Source organism: Dothidotthia symphoricarpi (assembly GCF_010015815.1).
Source record: "Dothidotthia symphoricarpi CBS 119687 unplaced genomic scaffold P153scaffold_18, whole genome shotgun sequence".
Lineage (NCBI taxonomy): Eukaryota > Fungi > Ascomycota > Dothideomycetes > Pleosporales > Dothidotthiaceae > Dothidotthia > Dothidotthia symphoricarpi.
The window spans coordinates 411490-430915 of NW_022985025.1; the positions used below are offsets into that span (position 1 = coordinate 411490).

Here is a 19426-nt window from a genome sequence, read left to right on the forward strand (position 1 = left end):
CAACAGCTGACACAGCTCGATTGAGGACGACAGCAGTAGTCCAGAGTTGATATGACGCGCTGAGTCGCTGGGCTGGGTGGGGGTTGGAATATTCGAGAGCTCGGTCGCACAACGGTTTGCACAGCGAAGAGTGCAATGGGCGGGATAGTCGCGCGAGAAGGAAGGACGAAAGGATGCCACTGGTCGCGTTGAAGAGTGTTGTCGCCGGGCTGGAAAAGCCTTCTCGATTATGATATGCGTGGCTGGTGAATAGACAGGTACGGGCGTGCCTGGAGAACGAAAGAAATACGATTACGCAGATGGCGGCTAAAGGCTCTCGCTCATCAGGTGGACGATACGGCTGCGGCAGCGTAGAGTGCGGATAGGAGTGGGAGTGGGAGAGGTGGTGATGATGTAGAGGGAGCTTGGGGTGAAGAGGGACTCGCTAAAACGGGGAAGGAGCCACCAGGAACACGCTAGCAGGCACGTCCGAATGCTCGTCGGGCAGATCGTTACAAAACACGGAGCGCGGATTGCAATGTGTCCTGAGAAATGCTTTTTCGCGGCCGTTCACAATGCTTGCACGGCGTTGGCGTTGGCGTTTGCATTGGCATTGGCATCACCTGCCACGGCACCACAACACTTCTTTTGTAGCAGCAGAAGAGCAAAAAGGGGTTGCCTGCGAGCTTCTCCCTGAATGGCTGTCCTGCGGGGGACGTTTCTGAAACACCAGAGGCGCGCCGAGGGAGCCCTTTACTCCGTCCTCGTCGAGTCTGACGTGGACTCTGGTGCTACGTGTCCTGATTGGACTTGCATCGCTAGATCCAAGTGACAATACCGTGCCCTCCTGCATGGGAATTGCTGTGCTTTTTTTCTAGGCTCTGAGAGCTGTCCGACCAACCCCGTGACGGGAACCGGTTCTCTGGTATCACAGAGTGCATGCAGCAGGTTAGGTAGAGTTTGTCTCAGACGGCATTTCGAGAGTACGTATGTTCTATCGCAATTGAAACATGATCTTCCAGAAGAATGCCTCAAACAGATGCCAGTTCATGCCGTATCGTCAAGTCGCCTTGAAAACCGTTATCAATCTGAGGCCTGCGCTAAGTTTCAGTGTCGGCACTCGAGACGAAAGATCTCCGTTGACACGGACGTTGCTTTTATTCGGCCGGCGCGTCATTCTCGTCTGGCGGGCGCGTGCACGTCTTCGATGTGACAGCCTCGCCTGTTGCATGATCTTCTGCACCTACAACGCGTAGTGAATCCGGCGCCACAGCTGTCAGGCACAACGCGTAACCGGCATTTCTATGGAAGACTTCCAGAAGGTGTTCCACAACCCTTGACTGCTGCCGCACTGCTCTGCCGCACAGTCGACCCTTGCCCTGCCACACCATCTAATCGCCTTACTTGCACCTGCCCCGCATCTCGCCCTAACGCCCGCCCGCCCGTCATGTCGCCTGAGAATGGGGAGAGAATGGACGTGGATGTGGATGGGGATGATCCTCCGCCGTTTGATCATCATGAGGAGGATGGGACTTCTGAAGACGAAAGCGAACCCGAGGCGCCTGTCGACCTCATGGTCACGTCACGGGCCAGGAGATCCAATGCAGGCAATCGCATGTCCATCCTGCTCGCCAAGTCGGCAGAGGAGGAAGAGGATTGGGGCGAGGAATGGGAGGACGCGCCGAACGAGGAAGACTTCAAGGGCGAAGATGCGAACGAGCAAGAGGACTACAACCTGGACTCTTCGTCTTCGGAAGAGGAAGATGGGGGCGGCGATGACGACGAAACAGGCGAAAAAGAGCTGCGCAAGGTGGAGCGCCAGGAGCAGACCAAGAAGCGCAAAGCAGTTACAAATCCCTTTGCTGCCGCGCGAATGGCTGCCGCCTCACGAAAGAGGGTCAAGCTCGATGGTGTGCACGCGCAGTCGCCTTCGATGGCCCCTCCACCGCGACCCAAGAAGAAATCCGAGAGGGCATCCTGGATACCCACCGAAGAAGATGGACCCGTTCGAGCATCTTCGCGGAAACAGACCATTGCAAACAAAGAGTCTACCCTGACTAAGCTGAAGGAGAAGGACAAGAGACGAGATGATACCCTGGCCATGATGAAGGCCGCCGAGGCTCGAAAGGCAAAGGACGAGCCAAAGCCCTTGACCCAGGCAGAGAGACTTGCTGAAGCTGCACGAAACGAACGAGTGAACAAAAAGACGTTGCACAGGTGGGAAGAGGCGGAAGAGGCGCGGGCTGCCGACAGACAAGCTAAGATTGACGCCCTGAAGAATCGACAGATCGACGGGCCGTTCATTCGGTACTACAGCGGACCTGCCATCTATGTAGACGACAAGCTCAAATACACGGGGAAAGATGCACCCTCACTTGAACACCTGGAAGACAAACTCAACAGGAACCTCACTGCGACGGACTCAGAAACCGTCACAGCCGAATCCGCTGAGCAACCCGTCGACGAGGCAGTCCCCAACGGCCCTATGAACCAATACCAAACTTCTACAAACCCACCATCCATACCTTCGATACCAACCTCGTTGCCACCGCAGCAATCATCATCTCAGCAGCCATGGACTCCAGCATCGCAGGCAATTGGCGGCGACGTCTTCATGGGCGGAGACATCTTCATGGGCTCCCACAGCATGCCCTACCCCAGCAGCATCATGTTCACGCCCCCACAAAACCAAGACTCCTTCCTCTACGGCATCGACCAATACGCTCAAGCTCAGCAACCCCAATCCACACCTTCCGACCTCCCACCAAACCCCTTCTCCGCAGCCTCCTCCTACAATCCCTACAACGCACCCCAACTCCCCTTCACACACCCCCATCCGCACCCCTCCCTCAGCGACCCCCTCCTCACGCAAGACCCCACCGCCACCCACTCATCAGTACTCTCCTCCTTCCAAAAGCCGCTCCTCCCCGCGCCTCCCCCACGCAAGAAGCAAATCCGCCGCGCCCTCCGCAACCTCCTCATCCTATCCTCCTTCCCAGACCTCGACGCCCCACCCTCCTCCTCACGCTACAAATCCACCGCCTCGCTCACAAAAGACAAAGACCGCACCGCCCTCATCCACCTCTGCACAACCCTCTTCCACTGGTCCCCCGCCGACGCATCCACATTCGTAAACGTCATGCTCGTCAAGCCCGTCAGCAAAAAAGCCGCTGCGGAGCGCGACGCCGCCCTCCGCCCAAAAGTCGTGCACTGCGAAATCACGAACAAGGTTGCTAGGTACAGGGATCCTGAGACGGGCATCGCGTATAGGGATGCGAGGGCGTTTGGCGTGCTGAGGGGCGTGGTAGGGGGTGGCTTTGTCTGGAGCGGCGATTTGGGATGCTATGTTGGTGGCAGGGCGAAGCCGCTCGAGAGTATGGGCGGTAAGGGGTTTTTGGGTATGCCGCCTGCGGCGGGCGTGCCGAGGAGGTTCTTGGAAATGAGGAGGATGGGGCCGCCGCCTATGCCGGCACTTGCGCCTACACCTACGCCGGCGCCTGCGTCTGCGCCGTCGCAGATGCCTGTGGTTGATGCTGCGTCAGAGAGTGCGCGGCGGGGTCCCGCTGTTGTGAAAGTGGAGGATGTTGCTGGGACGTGAGTTGGACAGATATGATGAGCGTTTTGGATGGTATGTTGTACAACAGTTGGTTAGCTGTACATGGAGTATAATAATATTCTCACTGGCAAGATCAAAAAAAGTTAGTTACATGTCCACATATTGTGTTCGCGACGTGACGTCTTGCTGTTGGCGCATTGGAATTGGTCAGAAATGTTATCGGAAACGCCTCCGTTATGCTCGTCTTATATACTAGGTATGTAGAAAAACAATGGTTGCAGACATCCGGATTTAATAGTGTGGTTGTCTGAGAGATCGATCTGGGAGTGAGGACATAGAAAGTATCACCACACGTTGCAGGTTTTGATAAAGAACGATAGGGGGTAGGGGTCGACAAGCGCGCGTTTCCAGACCATGGTATCGTGTGGGGAAAGGGACAAAGTCGCAAGCATAGGTTGTGAAATGTGCGTGATTAAGACGGAGAGAGCAAATGGTTAAAGAAAAGTTGATAAATCATCCAAAGCGGCAAATTCGTAAAGAATTGAAAGGTCCATGATATGCATTGAGGGTTAGCAGACAATGAATCTCAAACGCCACCCATCTTGCTGTTCCTATCCGCAAGAGTTTTTCAGGCGTTCGTAGTTGTACACGATGCCGATGCCCGCTGAGACTCCGAGTCCACCGTGATGAAAGACCAGGCGAACCAGTTCCAGAGAACCCGCCATTCCACTCCGACCGTGACCTTCGTAGTCATCGTTATGATGCACCCGCTTATTTCTTGTCCTTCTTGCCGCCCTTGGTCTTGGCTGTGCCCCGGAACGTCTTCATCCTGTTCTTGCGCTGCTTGCCTGTTCCCGAGTCAGTATACATCTTTCACCCAAGCGCCCATGCCCATAGCCAATTCGCCATCGACGTGCAGGTATTCGAGGGAGACGTACGCTGCTGCCTGGAGGCCTTCTCGACCTTGGTGGCCATGCCGTATCTGACTAGCCTGTAGCGGGGCTCGAACTTCTTCATGGCCTCGTTGCTGTCGTAGACGAGAGCGAAGCCGGTGCTCTTGCCGCCACCGAAGTGTGTCTTGAAGCCGAAGACGGAAACATCCTCCTTCTTCGCCTTGTACAGCTCGCCAAGCTTGCCACGGAGCTCGTCCTTGGAGACGTTGGCGCGGTTGGGGTGGAGGACATCGCTATACGTGACCGTCAGACCGAGTCCTTCGCAATTGTATGCCCGGTGTTTCGTGCACTTACACGACCATCTGGCGACGACCGAGGAGGGGGTTGCGAATGAACTTGCGCGTGCGCAGGGTGACTTGGGAATCGGCCATGTTGAGGACTTTTCGACCTGGAGGCGGTACTCGCGTCAGTAGGTGCAGTCGAAGACTCGGGAGGGCGCAGGCGTGGCGTGCAAACGTACTTGACGGAACTCGATCCTGCTACAGTCGGTTTGCTGTGGTGTTAGTTGGCCGCAGGATGTTGTCGTCGACAGTAATGGCTAGCAAAATTGGATGTGCAGCTCTCGCTTAGCCGACTGCCAAGACGCCCCGCTGCACACATTAGGTAAGCGCCATCATCAACTTTACTTTGACACAACATAAGCAAAGCAACTGCGACTTGAGATCAGGCCATCTCTATTAAATTTTTCGTCTTCAACATTAGGACGGTATGGAAATCGACGCGGACACATTATCACAGCTGCGAGTGCTGCAACGTCAGTACTTCCAGCTCGTGGAACCATCACAGTTACGATGGCCAAGTGGTAGAGTCTTGATGGCGCCTGATGTTCAGTCCTGGATGTTTGTCAATCTGTTCGATCCTGGAGGAGTAAAGTCACCACCACCCGAGCGCTACCAGCTCAGGGTTCTCAAGCTTATTATATCGAAGCTGGAGAGGTCAATTGAAGACCCAGAGGAGGATGTACGATTTCCTTTTTCTTCGCAGCAATCTGCTTCATCATATCGAACTACTCGCTCATCTGGTGCTCGAATAGCAGCTACTAGAAAAATGACAAGTCTGCTTGGCCGCCTATTCAATCACCGCCCCGTTTCTCCCAACCATTGACTGATGTTGTTCTGGTCGTAAACAGGAAGTCTCAGATGATCTCATGTCTGCCATGTCTTCACTTCTCATCTCCAATATCCCTTCCGAGGCCGACTCCGCACAGCAGAAGGCGTTTGTGACGTACACCTACCCTCTCCACCCAACTGACGGCAGTACCTCGGACGAACGTACAGTGACGCTCCTCGAAGCACGGTCCGTTATCTCTTCGTCCGGGACTACCGGACTAAGAACTTGGGAACCTTCACTGGTCCTTGGGTCATATCTTGCCTCTGAGAATGGATGTTCGATGGTTCAAGGAAGGAAGGTATTCGAGTTGGGTGCAGGAACGGGGATGCTCTCTATCCTATGTGCCAAGTACCTTGGAGCTTCTGGCATAGTTGCCACAGACGGCGATGAGGGTGTCGTCGATGCTATTAATACGAATCTTTTCCTGAATGGTCTCGACGCTTCATCACGGTGCCCAGTCCGGACTGCGGCTCTCAAGTGGGGGTGGCCGATTGATACCGCGTCCTTCTCAGAGGATTATGGAATGGACGCACCGGATATTTTACTGGGTGCAGACGTCGTAAGCCCTCGTCATGTGTGGATTCTCGAGGATCGATTTTCTAATCAAGAACAGACATACGACAAATCTGTCATCCTGCGACTGGTAACAACGCTAGGGAGTTTCTTTGACATGAACTCAGCACTCCAAGTGCTCATATCAGCACCGATACGCAACGAGCAGACGTTCGAGACTTTCTTGAACGCGTGTAGTGGGTCTCTCCACGTCCTCTTACGAAATCAGTGCGTTGTGACTGACTTTTTGTGGGGTAGAGCGGAACAGCTTTAGTTCTGAACGCATCGACGTCTCACCGGTTCCTGAACATATGCAGGAGGGGCCATTTTATTCATCGTCAGCCCCGATCCAAATCTGGCGCATCGCCAGGCAGCACGCTGCTGAGGATCCATTTGCCGTCTGAAGATCTGTCAGTATGCACCTGTCAGATTGAACCATGGCTACTACCCTTTTTAGTGCTGCAAACTGCTGCATGCAGTATTGACTCTGGAGTAGTCAGTCGGGATCTTCAGGGGGCAGAATATGCGAAACAGTAAGTGCTCGTGATTGAGCAACATCGTTGGGTGCTATTTGGGGTCTGTTACTCTATAGAAAAATGACTTGCGTCTTCGCGTGCATTGTCATTTTATGCGGATAGTCACGATGCACAAAGTGCGAACTCGGAGCCATGAAGTTCAAACTGGGTTGATCTGACCAGCGAAAGTTCTAGCATGATATGCACATTTGTGAGTTGCTTTTGCGTGGTGTCAAAGGAAAACGCTTTATTCCCGGAGGGAATGTGACACGCTCGCCATATGGCTTCATTGTGCAGCACAAGTTCGCGATACAAGACGTGATCGTGTTACAGATACTGATACGCACTCGGGTGGGTCGCTCCGCGTACGCCATGTCGTACCCTTGCACCCTAAACCAAACTTCGATCGAGGATCGATGGTAGCCTCCACGACTACGATTCGTCGAGCAAGGCAGCCGTCATGCGAAACACTATGGAGGACAGAAACCAGTGCGTACTCTGATTCCGATTGGCTTCCTATTACTGGTAGAGCAAACTCAATTCAAGGCACCATGATGGATTCAAGGTCGGAACAAGGCACACCATGGTGGGTACGCGAGTGGGGGATGTGTTAAAGACTCAGCCAAAAATGGCGTGCTGCACTGCAATCACGAATCATCCCCACACGCGTAACGATAACCCACCTATATTCATTAGACCGTTGTCGTCAACCGTGTTCTAGAGCTTCTTCGCTGACGCCGGGATCTTCACTACTTATTGCACGCAGTCCCTCCGCAAAGCAAGTGACATCGTCTTAATATCCAGACACCATTCACACGCCGACGATTGCCGTTCAATTCAAGGAAACACTCGGCTCTGGTTATCTCACATACACAAGCTCATACCAGCCTTATCGCTCCCGCAGTCCTTGTCGATCCCGGGTGTTACTGCAAGGCTGTCTCTTTTTCATACGACGTCGCACCTGCCCTGTCAGTTGTTGTAAGCTTGCCTCCTCGTTACTTTATTCGTTGCATCACCTGGCTTCTTTATTTATCCTACTGGCTCGATCGTCTCATGTCAGATTGCATCCCGCCGGAGGTCAAAAAGGTACCGAATAATTTGAGCTAATCATAGTTGCAGGAAGTCCAGATAAGGAACCCGTACAAAAAAGCACGCACGTCCTTTCGTCATATCAGCACTTACAGCAAATACACCGGGCTGTGTCACCGCTTCTTTGCGAACGCTCCAACCTGTAACAAATCCCTCTCGACGCCCGTGCGCCATTTCCAGCGAGGCCTTTAAAGTTCACCGGCCTCCATTCCCAGAATGGCTCATCACGTTCGTCATTCGTCAAATCACGCGAAAAGGGCACTGCCAGCTCACGCAAAGCCAACGAAGCCCGCGCCTTTATCAAAACGATCATCATCCCACGGCAGCAAGGGCAGTCGCAAAGTCGATCTTCCGAAGGACCTCCTAGAAAGTGACGAGGAGGAAGCAATGGCCGTCAGTTTTCTGAATTACTGGTACGCTAAACACCTATCTACAGCCCTGTCAGTCGATGCATGCTGACTTTACGTGTAGCACTGTCTGCGAAAAACAAATAGTTACTCCCAGCAATGCTGTATTGTATTGCTCTGAAAGGTATGTTGTTACTTGTTGAAATGTGCAACATGAATACTAATTTATACGTATAGCTGCAAAAAGAAGGATACAGAGAAGAGCTTGACATATTCATATGATCATTATTCACCCCCGACAACCCCCTTCGCCAACTTCACATTTGACGACTTCCAATTTCGTGACATAATTCCGCAACGTTCGCCTACTCAGTCGCATTCAAAACGATCATCATGTGCATTCTCGGACGATCTTTCCGACGATAACACTACACCAAGCGACGAGAAATCCCAACGCCTAGATTCAGAGGCATCGCGATATCTCCGTCAATTCCAGTCGTCTACATATTCACCTGAGACCACACGACCTGTGCGACCTCACTACAGTTCTACCTCAACGTCCCAATTTAGCTTTGGTGCTGCGCCTTCCCTGTCACATACACCGACTTCATCATACAGCTTTTCGCTCCCGTACACACCGTACACATCTGCTACCACGCGACCGCTGCCACCAAGGACAAACCCACATACTTCGTCGTATGCATCGAAGTCGATAGATCTTGTGACGCCATTGACCGCTCCCTCAAGTCCGAAGCAATACTCGTACAAGGCACCGCCGATATCCAGGACGTCAGCAAGCACGATCGAAGGTGAACTTGTCTATGCAAAGTCACCTGTTCCTTCGATGTCGCCTGCCAACGGGAGTTTGGGACGACTGTTGGCTTCGAAAACACGTTAATGCAGGCATCAACTTACATTGTTTCATGGGCCGAGCGTTTTAGGGCCCGTTTTTTTTGGATACCATTTGTAATGCATGGGTGAGCACTTGATGCGGCCCGCTATGCTGGCGTAGCACTCGGCAGGACCTAGGTGTTACCAGGGCATCTCGATAGCTAAAAGTTTGGATTGGTTTACACTGGACGGTTTGTGATAGCGGGAGGTATACTGTTAGAAACGGAACCACATGGTCATAATGATGCGCATAGAATATATTACGTCCTACATTTCACCTAAACCTTTCCCTAATCGCCTAAAACGGTAACCTACTTCAGCCTCCAATCCACTAGGCTAAGCCCTGACGGTGTTACTTCAAGTCCATCATCTAGTTAGATCATGTCAGAACGGCACATTGGGCATAGACGACTACTCTCCAACACCTGTACCAGACAATCTCGCCCGTATAGATGTCCACACGGCGTGAGTACGGGGTCGTTATTAGCGCCTTCTTCGTCAACTTGACCGTAGATGTTCCAGCAAAAAGGGCATTTCATGTCCTCGGGAGCGATGCTGGAGATGGTGACCTTTTGGAGATTATTCACAAACCCGACTGCTTGTTCGTGGTTTAAAAACGGACTAACAATGCCCGCTGACATCTGGTCATAGTATGCGTGCAGAGCAGCTATGATTGACGGTATAGGTTCATTGCCCTTCGACAACAACACATCAAAGATGCAAAATAAGTCGAACAAGATATCTACAGAGTCGGGCCATATTTGAAGTGTCATCAAGGTACCTATGTAGGTGGGAATGTCAGCACCTCGCTCTCGCAACGACGTGAGAATATACTCTACATTGGCGATCCCTTCCCCGGTCCCCCCGTTCATTTTCTCATCATGCATATCGTAGACGGCGTTATGGAACTCCGTGAGGGTGAACTCCAGGAAGAGTTGTGGGGAATGCAGGTACCAATCAGGCCAAAACTTCTTTATCGCTTCGGTAACTATGGTCTTCGGGTTCGGGTGATTCAACAGAAAAACGATTACCGGGTAGTCTTCTTTCTCCTTTGAGATATTACCAGACAGAAATTCGGAAATGGAAATTTTCTTCTTTACCAAGTGGCCAAGCATTGCGAAGAAAGGACAACAGGCTTGGTCTGTCTGTAGGGTGGTTGGTACCTCGGGTAGGAAGCTGACCGACACGCACGTTTTGACGAAGTCCGCCACTGTGAACTTCAGAGCATTTGGGTCCCAATTGAACTCGGTTGGGTTAACTTGGATATCCATCATCAGATCTGTTAGTTCGTCTTCAATGTCTTCGTCATATTCATTGTGTTCGTTCTCTTCAGAGTCTTCAGAGTCTCCAGAGTCTCCGGAGTCTTCAGAATCTTCGTAGTCTTTGTCGTTCTCGTTATCCATATTGGCGGGTGGGAACTGATTCGACAGACGCTGGATGAAGCGTGTGTTTCGCATTTCTTCGGACACACTACCTTCAATCCACTCCCAAGGGTCGATACCACGATGCCTTAGTTCATACATCATATTATCGAAGGTAGTGTACAGCGCCGAGTTCGTGTTGTATTCGCCCTTTCCTGCATCATCGTCCAACGCCATACCTGCGGCGAGGAACATTTCGATAGTTAACGCATATGGTGGGTTGCTTAGCATATCCATGATTATATATGGTTGGGCCATTTTGAATTTGGAAGTTATCCAGTCTTCGTGTGTTTCTTGGTTAAGCTGCCTGAATGGAAGGGGTGAATGTTGTACGATTATGTTTGGGTTTGTCTGAAAAGGGTTGAGGAACAATATATATGCAAATCCAGCCAGTTATGGGGGAAAAACTTATCTGACAATGTTGACATAACTGTATTGCGACATCGAGCTCTGTGCACACACAATGCTCGAAAGAAAAGGTGTGTATTGGGAGGACAGATTCTAGACGAACACCAGCCTTTCACTGAGTATATGTGAGGGCTTTGAATATATGTGCCTGGAACATGTCGATTCGGAAGATCGGATAACATATTGCAGGCGTTTATGTTCTTCTTCAGTGCAGTATCTCACTTGATGTATAATAGGTTTGGAGCGGACACGATCGAAAGGTGCCTGAATATAACGTTCGGGATTTTAATCAATTAGTGAAATGGTATTATATCTACTCTGACCGTCACTGACGTTTTTAAATGACAAAAGACTTGCGCTCGGACTGATCCAGACGGTGAAACTTTTGATCTACCAAATTCGGGAGGCAATTTACGTGAAGTCTTTGGCATCGAGATCAACGTTTCTCGGTTACAAACATACCCTGTCAACAAAGTGATCCTTACTATTTGTAGCCACCCTGTGAAAACATATTTCTCCAAGCCGGTTTTGACTTCGAGACAAACTTAATGTCGTTGACCGCAGCGCTAAAGGCTGTACTTTGTTCCTCCAAACTCAATTTTATGCTCTGTATTGACTGCTTCACACCTGGTCATACTTCGGTACGTATGACGAGCTTTCTGTTTCTGGTCATGCCACCTCCCGTTCACACCATCACACGCCCGTCATCACCAAAAAAAGCCGTTTGATCACTGCCCCAAATGCCAAGTCTATTTGACCCTTGCAACTGTCCTTCTGTCTCAGCAGGTACTTTCTTTGTAAGGCGTCCAACACAGCACGTACGCCCGTTGTGAGGCGTCTAACACAGCACGTACACCCGCTGTGAGGCGTCCAACATGCATACCCGTGCCTCAATACCCCTGGAGGACAATGACCACAAAACCTGAAACACTACCTTTCATACAGCACCATGGACCGGATTCATTCACAACAAAACATCACCCGACGCCTCATCACATTAGACAAACACGGACTGCGCCCAGGAATGTGGACTGTGAACGTGGCTTCCTTTCCTGGGCAACACGGCAACGGCTACAACAAACGCCCTGATCGTTCTGCGAAACTTAGACCGCCTCTCACAAGATTTCACAGTACCACAAAGCAACCTAGATTTTGCCCTATCTACCACTAACGTCGTCACCTAAATATTCACATCCTGTCGTCCCGACTACCAAGCATGGCTTCTTATTCCATATCACTTCTTAGTTTACCCCCAGAACTCATTCTTGAGGTTTCTGATCACCTCCCTCCAGATGGCATCTTAGCCCTAAAGCTCACTCATCCGATCCTGAACGACACACTACCTCTTGCGCCGCGCCTCAAGAATACCACACTCACAAATTGTGCGCGTCTCGCATTTCGAACCTACCTCGCGCGCCCCAGCGCAACATCTACCCACCGTCGCTGCATTCTATGTAAACAGGTCTATCCCACCAGCTTATTTCATTCGTCGAGCAGCCCAGCTTGCGCGCCCATATCTCTCACGGAAGATGCCCAACAGACAGATGTTGTCGAGCTCCCGCATCGCCTTTGTTCCTGGCATGTTGGGCGCCTCGCGCGAATCATTCATACTGAAGCTAACGGGAAGAACGAGTGGGTGGGCCACATGGATGAAATGTGCATGCATTGTGGAGCCATTCAGGGTTGGGCCAAATGCGACTGTCGTTGCGACAGTTGCTCGTTTAGATCTGTGAGGACCTATACTCGGTATTTGAACAACAAAACGGAGTGCAAGCGGTTTGTATTCTGGAAGGAGGCAGCGGATGACAACGTGTCAGCCCCGCCAGCAGCGCGTGACTTTCGACTCTTCGTCAGGGAGACGTGCTGGGACGCTGGTTAGTACTGGACTCTTAGAGACGTCCGATCAAAGCTGTGGTGGCGTACGATAGCGCTTTTTGCTGACCCAGAGACAGGCGCCACAGACGAGGATACCATCATCAATCTGCCAGTTCACTTTGAGGAGCATGAATCAAATGATGAAGCCGAAACCAAAAGTTGTTCGGTGACCAGCCGTCCGCAGCAACTCGCGGGTGATACTGTCCAGCTTCAACGCAAGACTTAGTCTGAACTCTGTTGTTTCAAAGCTTCTTCAGTTACAAGCGTGGCACATGATATTGATGCATGGCGTTCATTTCATTTGATCTCTATTTCAGGACCATATCTTTTCGTCGTTCATAGACTCGCATCGTTCGTCCATCAAGCCAGCTTTCTCAACATCCGTATTTCCACTCATCTGCTGACGCCGTACTTCTTGTCCCCAATTCCGAACAGTGATCAACGCCCAGAACTGCGCTGTCATCAAAAATAAGCCGCCCCAGGCGACACATAACTTCACAAGATGGAAGGTGGTCGAGCATTTCGTTAACCACTCGTCATCCCATCCAAGACCGGCATCGAGGTCACGACACAACGAAACCGCGTCCACTTGTTGCCTTGGAAGCATCGGGTTCAGAAGTTGAAAATCGAAAGGTATGATGATATTGACGAGCGCGAGTGTCACGAAAGACAGCGTGGTCGTGTGAAAAAAGATATATGCGGACACGAGTCTGGGTATGAACTGCAGTTGTACGTCAGCTTCAATCCCAAAAATCCATCGTTGGTCCAGCTTGTGTTCGGACGAAAGCATCGGACATGGATATGTACGCAAAGCAGGAGATGCTCACCCGAACCGCGCCTATCAACCCCAATATGCTTGCGCTCGCTGCGAGCACATTATATACGAACGACCAGAATGCACGAGTTGGGTCGTTGTCAGGCAGCGCGAAGGATGTGCAAAGTAGAAGATGCGTCGAGAGCGTGAGTACGGGGAGGAGGACGGCTAGGAATCTTCTCAAACAGATCAGCGTTGCTCTTTTGAACCTGTGTTGCGTTCTCTGACACTCGATTTGCATAGACAAACATGCTCGAATAACCTGGAACAACTAATATGACATACCTCGTCTGCCTCTGCTCTTTTGAGAACTCCATGGCTACTGTCTAGTCCAGCCCAATCAAATCAAATCAAATCCAAGTCCAGGTCAAGCTTTGGAGATTTCAAGACGTGCAGGTCGTGAGGGTACGTATCAAAAACCAGCAGCAAAGCAACAATAACGTCAACGTCAGCGAGCACGACTCCAAAACAGTAGACAAAGGCGCTTTTGTAAGTGCGCGTGAGCCACGTCGCCGGACGTTGGCCGAAAGCACACGCGCAGAAGCAGGGCCAGAACGCCAGAACGCGTTGTTCACACCTTGACTTTTAGCTCCGGGAAGTTGCGGATGCGTCATCCGCGCATGCATCGTGACGTTGCGGCTGTCCTGCTGCCGCTTGATTGCTCCACGTTGTACGCATCCTGGAAGTTGTGCAGTGGCTTTGAAATACAGCAGGATGGACGTGGGCAGGAGCAAGATTTTGGGGTGCGGTGTACATTATGGAGGGTGGGATTATGAGGCTTGTGGACAAGCGTTGGGATGTGCATGTGCATGTGTGCATGCGGGGGGAGTGCGGATCATGCGGCTCGCTAAGCAGCGGAAGACGGTGGAGCGGGTTGCTGTCATAGGATGGTGAGGTGGTGGTGTCGTCGCTGTGCTCTTGGACTGTAGAAGAAAAATTCCTTTGTTGAAGTTTTCAATGCATGTGGAGCTGTGTGTGCGCGTAACTTGAAGCCCTTATTCTCTCTTGCTTGTTTTTTTGTTATCGACGTTCGATGCCATGCTCACTAAGAGCACGCGATGTTGTAGACCTCGTGACTATCTCTTTCCGAGGTTCTGCAGGTCCTAACGTCGTTGCTGCCGATGCGCCGAAAGCTTCTAGAATACGCGGACCAGGACCGGACAAACGGGGATATCCGTGTCGTGGTTTGCCCGTTTACTGTATGCGCTGGTTGGTCCTTGTTCGATCACGTTGGATCGATCGCTCAGCACGCATATGCAGCAGTCAAGAAAAGCAATACGGAGAACAAGATTACCAACGCTTATCAAGAATGCTTCGTAATATGACGCTGAATCCGCTGCATCGCTATTGAAATTCGACATTGTACAATACAACAAACACTATTACCTCAGGCTCCCAGCGCACCATCACCATTCCTCCTCCGCTTCATAGGCCTCTCAAACTCCCTTGTCTTTGGATTGTACTTGACAATAACAGCCTCATCGCGATTCTTCCCACTCCTCACATCTTGCTCCGCCCCCGGAACAGTCTGATAAATCGACGTGCGGTCCGAGTTCGTCTTCTCTGCTACAGAAGGGGATCGTAACAAACTATTTTGAATAGCAGAGTCGGGTAACTCTGACCAATCCTCCAGGGTACGGCGAATGCATTGGTCGTGTTCCGATGGTTGCTCATCTAATCTTTGGAGTGTACATCCCGGTGTACCTATGTGGTGTTTCTCACATGTCCCGTAGTCTTGCGTCTCCAGGACTCTGTAGTCAGGGCAGTAAATGATCATGAGAGGGTCGTCGCATTTGGTGCATGGGCGGGAATGGATGGCTTTGCAGGAGCAGAGGGCGAAGGTTGTGTACTCGTGGTAGCACATCTACACAGGAGTATGTGGCGTGATGGACTTGATCTCAAAAGTATTCGTGGATTTATCCTCAGTGTAACGTAGAAAGTGTAGATGCGGTTGATACTGAAGAGTCGCTCTGAGCCTGTGTGTCGCGTTGGGCCTGGCTGGATATTATCGAGTGGTGCAGAGGACGATGTAGCACTGAAAAGTTTAGATATCGTTGTCAGATAAGATGTAGAAGCTCATGGCGAGCGTGATATTGATTTAACCACTGAAGAAAGTTGTTCATCCTTAAGAACCAGCGTTCCGATTTGATGACACCCAGCGACGGTTATCCCTGACATCTTGAATATGGATCGGTCTTGAATTGCTGACCAACTTGCGCTCGCGCTCCATCGTTGTTGTTGGTATTGCGGGAAGCTGTTGGCGTGTGTTTGACTTGTCTAGCGAGCAAACCGATAGCGTGTACCGGGTGCACCGATTCGCTACCAAGTTCGCAAACATGCATGTTTTACTTCCTCTGGTATGGGAAGGAAAAGACAAAGCTTGCCAACAGCCTGGTTTATGATCTATCCACCAACACCAACAGCACTTGCTGACTCTATCGCAGAGGTCAAAGTCGCACGAAGTCCCAATGGGGTCTGCCAACAGGTAATTTGCCGACAGATGGTGATGTTTCGGCCAAATTGATAGACTTGGTGGATGTTTGAGGGAAGTTCTGCTTGCTCTTCTTGTACAGACGTAGCCAAACTGCATCTGCGTTGCTGTACTCTAGCGCCTGGCGCACATCGATTCTGTCTAGTACTGGATCTAATACGTTCAGTATCTCGTCGAATCGCTCATCCCGGACCACCACGTGTTGGGCGATTGCGCACAGCAGACCCACAAGACTGTTCCAGATCATGCGTGTGGGCGCATCGACGTACATTTCTGGTCGAAAGGAATCGGATCTGGAGATTGGGTCCATGGATAATGCGCTCATGCCAGTCTCCACACGAGAGAGGTTCGTAGATGTGGATATCAGTTTGCCACTGCTGATGCGATTGTCCGTTCGTTGTTTGGTGCGACGATGCACTTTCGTCAAAATATCCCAGGCGTCATCAATACGACTTCTCATGAAGTCGCCAGCGTGCTCGCACATCAAGGCGACAATCTCCAGTGCGTTGGACACGATGTACGCTTCTTCGTCTTGCAAACGTGGGAGTAGAACTGGCCAAAGTGTGTTGATGAGCGGCAAGAAGGAGTTTTCATGTTTTGCCAGTGCAGGAATCGTAGTCCTGAGAAGAGAGAGGAGAGAATTTCGCAGACTTGATGAAGTTGACGTGAGATAATGTTGTGTGAGTTTCGAAATTGTGAGCAAAATTTCGAACGTTCGTGGAGCAGGGGGAGGGAGTTCTGGTGTATCGGTGGGTTGCTCTGCCTCATCGGTTGGGTCGTGGTCGTGGTTCTCTTCGGAATCTATTGAGAAAGTTTCTTTCCAAGGCTGCTCAGGGAAGGGAGTTTTGGATTGTTCTTCATCTTCTCTCTCTCTCCTGCGAGTCTCAACATCCATTTTCTTGAGTGTTTCGACAACATCTGCTATGGTGACCCCATTCTGGTTGAATCGATTCTGGTTGACTTTGTCGCCTGCAGCAATAGCAAGCTGTGGTGCTTTGACACCTTCCTCTGTCATTCCCTTCAAGACAGAAAACAGGAGTTCTGCAAGCTTCGGGTACCCATGATACCTTTCCAGCGCATCGAAGATACTACCAACGACGTCGTCCAAATACGGCAACAAAGACGGACCGCATAGTCTCATCATCATCAATAATACCTGAGGGGCCTGGGGTGAGACATCTCCCATGGCGAGTTTCAAGCCTACTGCATTGACTATATAATCAACGTTTTCGATCACAAGCTCGCTGGCACTGGAGTATCCGGATGCTTCTGATAGGATGTTCAAACATGTGAGTGCATGATCCCGAAGTGCTATGTTTGAGCTGCCGAGATAGTGGAGTACTGGATATAGAATCTCACTCAGCTCAGCCCGAAATTCGGCTTTGTATCGCCGTGCCTGCAGGGCGACAGTCTCAAGAGCTAGCGCATAGAAATGCCAGGGCAAGTTTGTCTCAGTGTCCCGCTGGTTGAGTATGGTTACTGAATGAGCGTAAAGATCGTCTAGAAGCTCTTCTCGTAAGCTAGGTGTTCCCATATCGATAAAGTCATCAAAAGATAGATTTGTGGTTGTTAAGTCTTGGAGAAGATTGACTGAGATCCAGAAGCTGCCCAATTGCATCTCTTGAGACCCAATGTCGAGCGTCCCAACTAGACTTTGCACAACCGTCAAGGCCGAGTCTGATCCCGCGAGCTCGTGCACCAGCAGCTTAAACTCAGCCATCATGTCTTCCTGACCTTTAAGGCGTAATTTCAGTGATGGAAAAGATGAACTTTTTGCAGGAGTCAGCACCAAGCTTTTCTCGGTAATGGCATCTGACTTTGACTGGGTGACATCCTCCACGCCTCTGGAGTCTGTGAATATGATAGATATACCATCGCGAAGACTATCGGCCAGTCTATCGTCAATGATCGCCTGATTCTGTTCAAATAATCGTATTGTGACTGAGATCTGGTGGATGATGTGTCGTCGGCCGTGATCATCTTTTGACTGCATGACTCGAGGGAGAGAGACAACCCAACCATGAAGGCTTTCACGCAAGAGGTCAGAGAGCTTTTGATCTGAAGCGAGCAATGCCTTCAAATCTTTTTCGACTGTGTCTTGCGAGCCATCCCGGCCAGCGAGACTGATGACAGTTTCGACGGCCATACCGGTACATATAGACAGTGACGTCCGGCACTCCTGTATGACACAGAGACATAACGCTAGAAGTGCCCTTCGAACCTCTGACTTGTCGTGGTTCCGCAGCTTGAAGACGTTAGCCATGGCAATCTTGATTTGGGCAGCCGTAGCTTGTAGCCACGCCGATGACCGCGACATATTGATGCCTTGATCAGAATCTTGTGCCGGAGCCTCGTTGGGCAAGTCCTTCGTTTTTCGATCGCTAAGAAGCCGTGACAACAAAGAAGCCATCATATGTAGACTGAGCTCTATGACTCGAAAACCTGCCCGACTACTACTGCTTGGAGTCAATACTTTGGTCAGGGAAGACACCATCTTGGGAAGAAAGCTAGCGAGAGCGTCATCGTCGACAATGGCATCGTTCAGCGCCATCAAAGCCGTCACGGATTTGAATTTGACACTGTTGGAATGACTCTCGGTCAGACTGTCGAGCATTGTGAGTACAGCCTCCCCCAGTGCTGGTACGTTAACCGTGTCTGTGATGGCTTGTTTCCCTTGGCTGGTGCGAGACGTTTCACTTAGCAGTTCGGCCATGCATTGAAATGACATAGCCTGAAGTTCTTCTGAGGTCGCAGCGATTCCATTTTCTGCGGAAGAGGGCTTGGCTAAAAATGTGAAAAGAATGAGAAGTTGCCCAGACAAAGCAGGCTCAAGACCTCCGCCCCAGCCCGTGCGGAGGAGAGTTGAGATACATTCGAGACAGAGCTCTAGGGCGCGAACCGGAACTTGTCGAGAGACGCGGAGAACCTGCGATACAGGAACAAAAGCATATTCAGCAAGCTTGGCATCTACTGAGCCTGGCTTGGCGGTGATGTCGCGAAGTGTGCCGAGAAGATGTGTGAGCGCCTGAACCAACTCCTTTCGTGCAGTGGGCCTCTGGGCAAGAGTCGCAGTGACCTGTAAGAGTTGGATGCATGGCTGCTTCAGCTGGGATGCATGTCAGTAGGATATTGTAGTGTCGGTATCAGCTGCGTACTCGTTGAAAGGCCAGTTGCCTCTCCATATTGCGTCTCGAATGGATTTCCTACAGGATACTGAGGGCATGGAGGACAGACAGATGAGAAGGTAGCTGAAGTTCGTTCCCTCCTTCGTGTGATCCTCCAGTGGCAGAAAGAAGACTGTGGTGAACAAGAATGCTCTAAATTGTCACGGTCTTGCCGGAAGCTTCCACGGTCTGTCCCTGTTTGTACGTTTCAACTAGTTCATTGGAGTTGCTAGTGACTGGTGTGGAATATTAGTTTAGTCG

The 19426-nt window shown here is 50.9% G+C and overlaps 11 protein-coding genes across 11 annotated transcripts; 4 read left to right on the top strand and 7 right to left on the bottom strand.

Moving 5' to 3' along the window:
* Nucleotides 1-1450: 1450 nt before the first annotated feature.
* Nucleotides 1451-3577, top strand: P153DRAFT_298009 (YL1-domain-containing protein; the record flags this gene model as incomplete). Its single annotated transcript, XM_033664199.1, has 1 exon — nt 1451-3577. One exon carries the CDS (start codon nt 1451-1453, stop codon nt 3575-3577), a length of 2127 nt encoding a protein of 708 aa, XP_033520497.1.
* Nucleotides 3578-3844: 267 nt separating this feature from the next.
* P153DRAFT_399569 (uncharacterized protein) lies at nt 3845-4976 on the bottom strand. Its single transcript, XM_033671741.1, has 4 exons — nt 4949-4976; nt 4783-4876; nt 4474-4721; nt 3845-4383 (listed from the first exon to the last, which is right to left on the bottom strand). Exons 2-4 carry the CDS (start codon nt 4857-4859, stop codon nt 4307-4309), a joined length of 402 nt encoding a protein of 133 aa, XP_033520498.1. The 5' UTR covers nt 4860-4876; nt 4949-4976; the 3' UTR covers nt 3845-4306.
* A 174-nt stretch (nt 4977-5150) lies between these two features.
* On the top strand, nt 5151-6726 carry P153DRAFT_369462 (uncharacterized protein). The gene is made up of 4 exons (XM_033668781.1): nt 5151-5448; nt 5618-6157; nt 6212-6347; nt 6409-6726. The coding sequence occupies exons 2-4, from the start codon at nt 5645-5647 to the stop codon at nt 6552-6554; spliced, it is 795 nt and encodes a 264-aa protein (XP_033520499.1). The 5' UTR covers nt 5151-5448; nt 5618-5644; the 3' UTR covers nt 6555-6726.
* An 845-nt stretch (nt 6727-7571) lies between these two features.
* Nucleotides 7572-9383, top strand: P153DRAFT_369463 (uncharacterized protein). Its single transcript, XM_033668782.1, has 4 exons — nt 7572-7643; nt 7785-8167; nt 8226-8285; nt 8339-9383. The coding sequence occupies exons 2-4, from the start codon at nt 7971-7973 to the stop codon at nt 8997-8999; spliced, it is 918 nt and encodes a 305-aa protein (XP_033520500.1). The 5' UTR covers nt 7572-7643; nt 7785-7970; the 3' UTR covers nt 9000-9383.
* On the bottom strand, nt 9323-9732 carry P153DRAFT_369464 (uncharacterized protein; the record flags this gene model as incomplete). Its single annotated transcript, XM_033668783.1, has 1 exon — nt 9323-9732. A coding segment is annotated over exon 1 (262 nt), but the record flags the coding sequence as incomplete, so codon positions are not given.
* Nucleotides 9323-10671, bottom strand: P153DRAFT_433906 (uncharacterized protein; the record flags this gene model as incomplete). The annotated part of the gene is made up of 2 exons (XM_033673051.1): nt 9323-9687; nt 9827-10671. 2 exons carry the CDS (start codon nt 10669-10671, stop codon nt 9660-9662), a joined length of 873 nt encoding a protein of 290 aa, XP_033520501.1. The 3' UTR covers nt 9323-9659.
* Nucleotides 10672-12037: 1366 nt separating this feature from the next.
* Nucleotides 12038-12554, top strand: P153DRAFT_378332 (uncharacterized protein; the record flags this gene model as incomplete). Its single annotated transcript, XM_033669786.1, has 2 exons — nt 12038-12403; nt 12438-12554. The coding sequence occupies 2 exons, from the start codon at nt 12038-12040 to the stop codon at nt 12552-12554; spliced, it is 483 nt and encodes a 160-aa protein (XP_033520503.1).
* A 273-nt stretch (nt 12555-12827) lies between these two features.
* On the bottom strand, nt 12828-13897 carry P153DRAFT_323159 (uncharacterized protein). Its single transcript, XM_033665197.1, has 3 exons — nt 13796-13897; nt 13524-13686; nt 12828-13417 (listed from the first exon to the last, which is right to left on the bottom strand). Exons 1-3 carry the CDS (start codon nt 13825-13827, stop codon nt 13010-13012), a joined length of 603 nt encoding a protein of 200 aa, XP_033520504.1. The 5' UTR covers nt 13828-13897; the 3' UTR covers nt 12828-13009.
* Nucleotides 13796-14390, bottom strand: P153DRAFT_369468 (uncharacterized protein). Its single transcript, XM_033668784.1, has one exon. The coding sequence runs from the start codon at nt 14134-14136 to the stop codon at nt 13894-13896; it is 243 nt and encodes an 80-aa protein (XP_033520505.1). The 5' UTR covers nt 14137-14390; the 3' UTR covers nt 13796-13893.
* Nucleotides 14391-14822: 432 nt separating this feature from the next.
* On the bottom strand, nt 14823-15618 carry P153DRAFT_369469 (uncharacterized protein). The gene has a single exon (XM_033668785.1). It carries the CDS (start codon nt 15372-15374, stop codon nt 14898-14900), a length of 477 nt encoding a protein of 158 aa, XP_033520506.1. The 5' UTR covers nt 15375-15618; the 3' UTR covers nt 14823-14897.
* Nucleotides 15619-15957: 339 nt separating this feature from the next.
* On the bottom strand, nt 15958-19183 carry P153DRAFT_359781 (HEAT repeat protein-like protein; the record flags this gene model as incomplete). The annotated part of the gene is made up of 2 exons (XM_033666882.1): nt 15958-19107; nt 19157-19183. 2 exons carry the CDS (start codon nt 19181-19183, stop codon nt 15958-15960), a joined length of 3177 nt encoding a protein of 1058 aa, XP_033520507.1.
* Nucleotides 19184-19426: the final 243 nt, after the last annotated feature.